General features: G+C 56.5%; 1 protein-coding gene across 2 annotated transcripts; it reads right to left on the reverse strand.

Moving 5' to 3' along the window:
• Nucleotides 1-557: 557 nt before the first annotated feature.
• Nucleotides 558-9,297, reverse strand: SARM1 (sterile alpha and TIR motif containing 1). 2 transcript variants are annotated; one of them, XM_032129892.1, is made up of 9 exons: nt 8,636-9,297; nt 5,485-6,103; nt 5,101-5,313; nt 4,884-4,975; nt 4,211-4,446; nt 4,022-4,115; nt 3,469-3,658; nt 3,244-3,365; nt 558-2,718 (listed from the first exon to the last, which is right to left on the reverse strand). In XM_032129892.1, exons 1-9 carry the CDS (start codon nt 9,085-9,087, stop codon nt 2,607-2,609), a joined length of 2,130 nt encoding a protein of 709 aa, XP_031985783.1. In that variant the 5' UTR covers nt 9,088-9,297; the 3' UTR covers nt 558-2,606. The 2 variants fall into 2 exon arrangements, with proteins under 2 accessions (XP_031985783.1, XP_031985782.1); XM_032129891.1 differs by having other exon boundaries at nt 558-2,773.
• Between the last annotated feature and the right edge of the window lie 775 nt (nt 9,298-10,072).

The raw sequence follows: 10,072 nt of genomic DNA on the forward strand, positions 1-10,072 counted from the left end.
GTCGAAGCAGGAGAACTGGGGAGTAGAGAAGCAAGGAGGCTTTAAGAACTTGGTGTTCCTCCACTTGCTCCAAGCAGTCGTGCCAGGGAACACAGGAGTTACAGGTCTGATTGCTGGGCTAAGCCTGGAACTGGCCTCCCCGAGGAACAGGGCATGCTGTGAATGCTGCAGTAGATGTTTGTGGCTGAGCTGATTGTGAAGCAAAGTCGTCTCTGCTCCACAGAGGCCAATTCAAGCAGCTGCTCAGTGTTGTGCAGTGAGGTGAAACCTGGCTCTGCATGGGGAGAGGTTCAATGGCAGCTATTAGGCCTTATTAAAAAAATTAAACCAAAGTTTTTCTAGGCTGTCCTCCAAGAGTTGCAACAGTGGAGCCATGGCTGGTGGCAGCAGGCAGAGTCCCTGGGGATGCAGTGCATCAGCCCGTGCAAAGGTGAGTGGGAAGTGAGGGGTTCCTGCAGGGAATGGTGCTTGGGAATGTCAGTCCTGCTTCACGATGGCAAGGGAAAACAAGTGTGAAAAGCCTGCAGGGAGAGAAGCATGTGATACAGACAAAGGAGTGGGGATTTAGAGTAAAAACCAGATTTATTAATAATGCCTGATAGAATAACTCCAAACACTTTTTGACATGGCAGAGCAAAGGAATGAGGGAGGGTGAGGACAGAGGAATTCATTTCCTTGGGACTGCTCCAGCTGGAAGGGGCTGGGTCTGGGATGTTTTGCCAGAAGCAGGGCAAGTTCATTGAGGTGAAGATAATGATGGGGAAACAGGAGGAGTCACAGTCTGGGCAGCTGGAGCAGGAGATGGGGTATGGTTTCAGGTGAGACACCTGAGCTGTGGAGAACAAGTAAATCTCCACACTGAATGCTGGATGAGGAGGTTGATTGCTACAGAGCTCCTGAGAAACAAGACACAATCATCTTACCAGGTATTATTGCAGGGAGAAAAAAGCCTTAGGACTGTTTGTATGGGACTCCTTCAGCGGCCATGGAGGCCTTGACATTCAGTTACTGAAGGCTTTTCCCTGAAGCAGCTCACAAGAGGCTTTTATCCTTTGGCAGATTCACCTTTGGGCTCATCTGCTGGCTTCTGGTTGTTTAATCTGGAGATTAGATGGATTCTAATTCTGTTGAATGCTGGGCAGATAGGGCTATTAACCTTTCAGTAGAGAGCAAAGATGCCATTAACTGTGAGCTGATAAGAACTATCCATAAAGCACCAGAATTAACTTCTCTCTTTTTTCTTTTTTCCTGAAATGTTTGTGGATCCAAGCCAAAAGAAAAAAGTGTTTGTGTTCCTGACAGTTAAAGCAGGGCTTCAGGGAGAGCCAGCAGGAGGACAAGGAAGCTGAGACTCTTTGTTACCTCCTGAAAGAGTTGAGTTTTTCTCGAGCGGGGATAGGAAGAGGAGCCTGCTGCTTCTGCAAGGAGATTCAGCAGCCTGGAGAGTGGAATTCAGGGATTTGTGTCAGGATACCCACAGTTCCTCACCAGCAGCGTTGGCAGCAGGCACTGATGGTCCTGCTCCCATCTGGAGCATCCTTTGCCAGCCCTTTGCATCAACTTCACTTTTTCTTGATATTTTAAGCTGAGGAGCTGCAAACAGCCCCAGTGGGTGTTGAGAAGAGGTTGGTAGGAAGAAACAATTGGAATTGCATCCAGCAATGAGTAGGGACAACCCCAAGGAGCTCAGCCAGGGCTGTGGGGGTGTGTGGTGGTCAGCAGAGAGATTCGCCAGCTCCTGCTGAAGGCACAGAGCATGGGAGATCGGCTGTGGAGCAGTAACAGGATAAAATACAGCCAGAGTGAATAATAACTCCACAAACACAGCAATTAGCATCTTCCCTGCATGGGTAGAACTTTTCCAGGGTCACAGTCCAGCCTCCAGTGCCCTGAAATCAGAGACCTGATCAAGTGGTGAAGCTGAGACCTCAGATGGAGGGAAGGAGGGTATTTTAAAAGCACTTTTTGCAGAGATCCTGCAGAAACTTCACGTGGTCTAACCCCAAACTTCCACTGCCAGAGTTAAGAGCACACAGCGGTGTTGCAGCACTGGGAGGTGGAAGTCCCATGAGGAGGGAAGGAGCTCTTGTGATAAAGGGACATTGCTGGGAAAGATAAAGCAGTTCAGAAGGCCCCTGTGGGTTATCTTTCCCAAACACAAAGATTTTGTTAGGGCTTAGTTTTTATTTGCCCTTTCCTGCTCTCAGTTTCTGACCACAAGGATATTCCTGGGACACGCAGCAGAGCCACACATTCCTCTCAATTGCTCTTCTCTCCCATGTGTCCTCTTGTGATGGATTCTCAACACTTCTCCAATTTTCAGTCCTTGGAAGATCCTTCCTCTTTGGATGTGTTTCTGAGGGAAGCTGTAGCTGCTTGTGGGGTCTGGATGGTGCCAGTTTCACACCCCGTGCATGTCCTGCCACCTCACATGGAAGACATTAATCCATCCCAGAGTCCACCCTGGCTTGGCTCCCCAGGCGCCGTGGGGAGAGGGGCCAAGGGGCTTGTATTTGGAGGGTGAGGAGGGAGTAAAGAGCCACAGGTTTTCTCTCAAAGATAGGAAAAAGTCAGGAGGGATAAATTTGGACCCCCACAAAAAGGGGTCAGCTGGGAGTCTCTGAGGCTGCTGTGCTGCTGGTTCTAGCTCTGCCCCAGGGAGTGCAAACAGTCCAGCCCGTTCTCCGACCCAGCCGAGGAGTCCCGGGAGGAGCGGCCCTGGAGAAAGCGGATGATTTTGTCAATCGTCGCCTCCTGGTACTCGTGGGACCACCTGTATTCGAGGGGAAAATGTGATACTTTCTCTGGTGTGTGTGGGGTGCCACAAGATAGCTGCATTCATTTGGGCTAGAAGCTAGAGACCTCTTTCCTCCACCCCAGCTCTCCAGGAGCTCCTTGGATGCCCTGCCAGGCTGGGATGCACAAAGGGAAGGCAGGAGGGGAAAGAAACCCAGGTGAGCTGTGAAACCTGCCAGCATCACTCCTGCCTGGGGCCAGGTGTCCTCCTGGCAGTGACTCCTCTGTCACCCAGAGGAGCCCCAGCACAACACCAGCAGCAGGGATGTGGTGGAAACCTTTGCTCCCTTCATGCTTTGGAGCACCTGGAGTGACTCACTGTCCCTTTGACCTGTTCTGCCTCCCTCATCTGTTTGTCCCAATGTCCTTGGGCTCTTTGCTACTCCTTATGCGAGTTGTTCTCTCCAGGTGTCAAGGAACCCCATGGCACAGCTGGCTTTTACTTACATGATACCATTGAATTTCAGGACAGCCCTCATGTCCTTGGGAAGGGTTTCTGGGTCCGGCCACTCAAAATGGTCTGTGACAGGTACAATGTTCTTTCCAGAGTTCAGGGCTGTCACAATCTCCTGCAGGAACAGAACATGCAGGTTTTCATGGCCTCTATCAGCCCATCACCAACTCCCTCCCACTCCAGTGTTCACACAGCTCCCACCTGGTGGCATCTCTTACCTTGTGTACCCAGTCCTTGCACTCAGGGTCCTCCATGCATTTGTCCAGTGCATTTGGCGAGAGGACCAGCACAAAATTCCGGGCACTCAGGACGCTCTGGAGCAGTTTATCTTCAAACTTCCCTGCCTCCAGCTTCTCCACGTCGATGAACACGCTGAAGCCGTGGAGCTGCAGGTGGACCTTCAGCAGGCTGGTGGCAAGAGAGGACAGCACCATGAGGAGATGTTTCATGTGCTGTCCCACCACGTTGGCTGAGACAGGAGCAGGGAATGAGATGCCAGCTCCAGCCCAGCTGTCTGGGCACGTGCAGAGAACTCAAGGAGCTGACATTGACTCCCTGCTGTGATCCTCTACAGCCCTACAAGTGTGAGGAAAGGGTCAGTCAGTGCCAAAGCGACCGTGACAGGGCTGGGAATTGGCCCCTCCACTGTGCAGGTTATCATGCGTGTTGTCCCCATTTTTTCTGCAGCTTTTTGCAGCCTCCCTTCCTCCCCATTTCACACTTTTCCCACCCACCTTCCCTCTGGGCTTCACCGTTCCCTGCAGGACTCACCTGGCCAGCTGCGAGCCGGTGCTCCTCCGGTAGCTGATGAACACATCGGTCCCGTTGGACGTGGTTTGCAGCGTGATGGGGGAGTGAAGCGTTTCTAGGCAGCGCAAAACAACCACCAGAAGTTAAAAACCACCCAGCAGCTCATCCCAAACACCCCTCAACACCCCTCCCTCCTGCTGGGAGCCGCACCCCTGGCCGCGGTGAGGATGCGGACGCGGTGGAAGCCGGTGTGGATGTGACAGTCCTCCTGCAGCTGCTGCTCTGTCACGCGGTGCAGGAAGTTGCGGTCGATGCCGCAGGTGAGCAGGTTGTAGGTGTACTGCCGGAATTTGGGGTCGATGCCCCCCAGCCAATCGGCCAGGTTGCTGCGGTCGCAGGTGGAGTAATTGGCGAAGGTCTTGAGCTCCGTCAGCTCCCGGAAAAACCTGGTGGAGAAATAAATGGAGCACTTAGAGACATGTGGGACCACATCTTTTACCTGCTCAGGAGGGAGTGCAGCTCCGTGCTGGGGTGAAGGATGAGCTACAGGAAGAGGAAAGAGAAGAACAGCAGCATGGGAGTGCTGGTCCTCAGGACACCGAGGTGTGAGGAGCTCAGCTAAGGGTAAGTTCCCATCTTTCTGGGTAACTTCCAGGATCCCACCTGCTCTGTGCCACAGCTGCTCTTTCCCCCACCCACACCTGTGCAGTGGTCCCATTACAGAAATCTCTCTGGGACTACAAAGTACAGTGGAAAAGCCCTGGCAGTCCAGGTTTTGCATTTGGAGGATCTCCATTCTCGTTTTTGCAGAGACCTTGTCCCTGGCTCTGCCACTGTGGTGATGGCCATGAGGGAGTCCAGTGTGCTCTGGTGGTGGTCCTACCTTTTCCGAGTGATGCTGGAGTCCATTCCCAAATCCTTCTGCAGCTCCTGCTCTGTCAGCCTCAGGAGAATGTCCCCATCCACCTGGTGATCCTGCCAAGAGAAATCCAGGCTGGAAAGGTCCCAGGAAAAGCTTCTGGGTGAGATGCTTACACCTGTGCTGCAAGATGGAGCAGAAGTGTCCATCCAGGTGTCCCTCCCCCAGCACAAAGCCCTACCAGGAATCTCTGGCAGTATTTATTGAATCCAATCTGCTGCAGCCACGTCTGCACCTCACAGGACTTCCAATTGGGAACCGTGGGCAGGATGCGCCGAGGAACCTCCTCCCCTATCATGCGCAGCACCTTTTTGGCCAGGGAGGAGGTGGTGCTGCTGGTGGAGTAGCACACAATCCTCTTCAGGCTCTGCGTGGCCCCAATCTCGCTGAAAATCTGGGGGCATAAAGGGAGGAGATGTCACTTTGTTTCCCATCATCCTCTTCCCAACAAGCTGTGCTGGGCCAGGGGAGGACGAAGGTGTTTGGTGAGCAAAAGACACCAAGATGCAGCTGTGGCACCCCTTCCCTTTGACACCACCTTCCTCCAGGCCAACCTACCCTTTACCTGTGTTTTCTTCTGCCTGGCTTTGATGGCAGCCTCGGTGCAGAGGTAGAAGGCAGCGATGCACTGGGCTTCCAGCCGGGAGCTGTCCAGCAGGGGCACGAGGCGCTGCAGGTCCTGCGCCGTCCGTCCCTGGATGTTGTCACTGCTGCCCAGCATCTCGCGGGCAAACTGCTCCGGATCCAGCGAGGCGATGAAGGGCTCCACCAGAGCCAGCGTCCCCGAGCGCTCCACCTCCTTCTCGATCTCCTTGTTGGTGGCCAGCACCGTGATGGCCAGGCAGGCGTGCAGCCGGATCAGCTCGTCGTCTTTGGAGAAGGCCAGCGGGAAAAGCCACTCTGCTGCCTTCTTCTCGATCATGAGGCGCTGGTTGGCCTGGCCCCCGTACATGGCACAGTTGGCCAAGGCCATGGCACAGTGGCGCAGCACGGCGGGGTCCGTCCAGCGGCACCAGTAGAGGATGGCGTCCAGGCCCCCGTCGGAGATGAGCTGGAAGCAGGTCTCCTCCGTGTGCTTGAACATGTGCTCCAGGATCCCAGAGACACTCTGAGCCAGCTGAGGGACATCTCGCTCCTTGGCTAAGTTCAGGATCACGCCCAGACCGATACGAGCGATCCGGTCCCTGCAGGAAGGAGAGGCAGGTGAGGGGCGGGAGGATGTGCAAGGAGTGAGAACAGTGACTGGTGGGCCCCGTGCCGTGGTGATATTTATCCCAGGACAGACAGACGTCTCCTTGTGGGACACAGCTGCCAGATATGCAATGCAGCAAGATGCAACAGGCTGGTGCTGGAAAAGCCTGTCTGGGTCTGATGGAAGAACTTGTGACGGGGTGCACAGTCCAGGACTCCCTTGCTGGATGCTCTCATGCTCGAGGTAGGATGTTCATAGCAATTAATTAACAGGCAGGGTAGGTTAATGCCAGGCTGGAAATGGATCTGCTGTGCCAGCCATTGCTGTGGTGTGGAGATGTTTTGGGGTGAAACTTGTTTGTCCCCTAAGAACTGCTGCCAGTGCTGTCAGGGCAGGGCTGTCACATCTGGATGAGCAGTCAAGCAGCCCTGTCCACAAGCGGGACACAGAGGGGGGGGTCTGTCTGTCCTGGGATGGCAGCTGGAGGGAAGCTCGCTATTTCCTCAGTCCTTCACTCTTCTGGAAGAGGACAGCAAGAGCCTGGGGTAGGTGGCCAAGGGCCACCAGCTGCTGCTCAGCCATGGCTGACCTTGGGAGTCCTGTGCTTAAAATGACACCTGAATGGGGCTGTGCCTTGAAAATGAGGTGAGGAAGGGGAAAATCAGGATCATAGAATGATGTGGGTTGGAAGCGACATAAAAATTCATCCAGTTCCAACCCCCTGCCACAGGCAGGGACACCTTCCACTATCCCAGGTTGCTCCAAGCCCTATCCAACCTGGCCTTGGACACTCCCAGGGGTGTGTGCACAGCTTCTCTGGGCAACCTGTGCCAGGGCCTCACCACCCTCTGAGATGAGCTCTTGGCTGTGCTCCCATGAGCTTTCCTGGGGTGAGTAGAAGCTCCATTCCTCCCCTCAGCAGTGGCCATTTGGTGCCGTGACAGAGCTGCTCTGTTAGTGAGGCAGCACTGGCAGAGGTGCCCCATGCCCTGCTGCTCACGAGGGCAGTGGCACTCGGTCCCCAGCGATGGTGGGGTGATGGCACACCAGCCTCTGTGCTGGCAGGCAGGAAGAGCATTTCTGGGAAGCCTGTGACCCACAGGGCTCTCAGTGACCTTGGGGTGGGTTTGACAGGAAATGTTGTGGAGAGTCCTGGGGGGAAAAAAAAAGCCTTCAGCCTGGGTCTGGCTCCGAGCCCGGACTCAGCCATGGAGCTGGATGACAAACGTGGCCCCAACAGGTCCCCCACTCCCTGCAGCCGCAGATGGAGCCAGGACCTGTCCATCTCCCAGCTAAACACCTCTGCTGCTGTGCACAGACTAGCAGAGCTCTGTAAGTGAGAGCCTTGGACCCAAGGGGGAGCCCCACACCTCCCTGCCATCGCTCAGAAGTTGTGGGAAGTGAGGGCCTGGAAGCCCATGGCCCATGAACTGCTCCTGGAGCAGAGAGAACAACTCCAGCAAATGCTTTCTCTTGCTAAGGAGCTGAGTGCTGAATGCAGCCCGTGCCAGTGATGCTTCCTGGGATTAAATTCCACCCTAATGGGCTTTCCTGATTTAGCTGCCGCTTATTTTTGCCTGCCAGTGCATGCAGTGAGGCCCAGGCTGTGAGTCCACAACCTTCCAGCAGGAGATACCCCCAGGAAGCCGGAGCAACTTTGGCCAGGCTCCCTTCACATACTTTCCAGAGCCCTGGCTGGCTGGGTTAAAGTGCTCCAAGGGAGAGCAGGCAAAGTGCACTTGGGGTGTTGGAAGGGTGAGCTGTGTGTGGGTGCTGCATCAGCAGTGCTGTGATTTCGATGTGTCAGGTGCCACGGGTGCACATGCACCTGTGTACACGCACACACGCTCAGGCACACGCTCCCACCCCACAGTGCCCATGCTCTGACAAAAACATCCCAGCATCTCTCACCTGTCCTGGGCAGCATCTGAACTAGGGGCCAAGGGCTGCTGACCCCTCCTTATGGCATCATTCCAGCCCTGGTCAGCAGCAGGAAGGCTCTGGGAAGCGGCTTTGTCCTCCTCCTCCTCCTGCTGCAGCTATGGCTAAAGAGGAGTCACGTCTTGTCCTTCGGGTCAGATGCTCTGAGCCAGCCAAACTGACTCAGCTCAACCAGGCTGAGGGGGGCTCAGGAGGACAGCCCAGCCCTCACCAGCATCCCTGAGAGGGGGCTGGTCCTCCTCCCTCCAGCTGTGGGGGAAGGGAGCAGCTCATGGTCATTGCCTGGACATGAATCTGCACAAGTGCTGGGTGTGGGGGGATGTGGTGGGGAGCCGGGGGGGTTTGTGCGACTGGGAGCACCCAGAGCAGGGAAATTTGAGGGGTGTGGGTGGGATGGGTGAAGGTAGGTCCAAGGCCAGTTTGGATGGACTTGAAGCAACCTGGTCTATGGAAGGTGCCCCTGCCCATGGCAGAGGGTTGAGATGAGGTCTTTAAGGTCCCTTCGAACCCAAACCATTCTGGGGTGCCCGGGGCAGTGGGGAGGGCTGTGCCCGGCAGGGTCAGGGGCTCTGTGCAGACTCACCTGTTTTCTGCCACCAGGATCTGCTCCAGGAGTTTTCCTGCCTGGCACTTGGTCTCCAGCTCGGCGGTGTAGAGCAGGTTGAGCAGCAGGTCCAGGCCTCCCTCGAGGCGAATCACATCGCACAGCACCTTGGCCACGTCCCTCCCCACGGCGGGCATCCCCCAGGCCTCCTCCACCAGCCGGAACACCTCGGACAGGGCCGCCCGCAGCCCCTCGGGGGTGGCCGCCTGCGTGGCGTGGGCGATGGCCCGGCGGAGGACGGGCAGGACCCGCTCCAGCGCCTCCCGCACCTCGGTGCCCACCCCGGGGGAGACCCCGCCGTGCTCCCGGGCGCTGCCCCCGCCCGCCCAGCCGCCCGCCCGGCTCACACACTCGGGCACCGCCAGCCTCTCCGCGCTCGCCATGGCCAGGGACCGGCCCAGGGTGTGCAGCGACAGGAGCAGGGCGAGCATCGGCGGCTGCTACCGCAGCATCCCCCGCCACCGCCCCCGCGGGGACCCTCCGCTCCTGCGGGAACGCGAGTGGCCGGCTGGGGGGGACAGAAGGGGGGATGCTCCCGCTCCCCCCTCTGCCCTGCCGGGATGCGGAGCTGGAAGCGGAGCCGGATCCGCCTTCCCCGAGCCGGGCTCAGCTTCCCGGTCCCCGGGGCTGATGTCACCGGGCGCAGGCACCGCCTCTCCAAGGAGGGGCTCGGTCCCGGCAGCTGCAGCCCCCTCCCGCTGCAGATTCCCCCAGACCCCTCCTGCTACCAGCCCCGGAAGGATCTAATAGAAGCGTGGATGTGGCTCCTGGGGACATGGTTCGGTGGTGGGCTTGGCAGTGCCGGGATGACGGCTGGAGTCGGTGTTGGAGGGCTTTTCCAACCTAAATTCTGTGATTCTATGGTTGTGGCCTTTCAGTGCTTAAATAGGACTCTTAAAAAAAAAAAAAAGGGGAAAGTGACTTTTTACGTGAATAGATAGCGATAAGACAAAGGGGAACGGTTTTAAAATAAAAGATGAGGGATTTCGATTAGATATTAGGAGAGCATTTTTACTTGCGAGGTACTTGTTCAGGGAAGCTGTCGATGTCCCAACCCTGAAAGTGTCCAAGGCCAGGTTGGACGGGGCTTGGAGCAACCTGGTCTAGTGGAAGGTGTCCCTGCCCATGGCAGGAACTGGAACTAGACAGTCCTTCCTTTTCAACTCAAACTATTCTATTCCACAGCCCCCCCTTGTCCCTCCTGAGCTGGGGCTTGTCCAGCTGTCCCCAGGGCCAAAATCCCCCCATTGTGCCCGAGCTGCTGCTGCGGGGTCGCTTCCATGGCAGGCAGGGACCCCCACGCTGATTTTGCAGCACATCTCTTCAGGACCCTCTGTGACCAGCCAGGGGGCACAGGGTGGAGGCAAAGGGGACCGGGCACCGTGGTGGTCACGGTGAGGTTGTGACCACCCTGGC

The sequence above is a fragment of the Corvus moneduloides genome, chromosome 20 (assembly GCF_009650955.1).
Source record: "Corvus moneduloides isolate bCorMon1 chromosome 20, bCorMon1.pri, whole genome shotgun sequence".
NCBI lineage: Eukaryota > Metazoa > Chordata > Aves > Passeriformes > Corvidae > Corvus > Corvus moneduloides.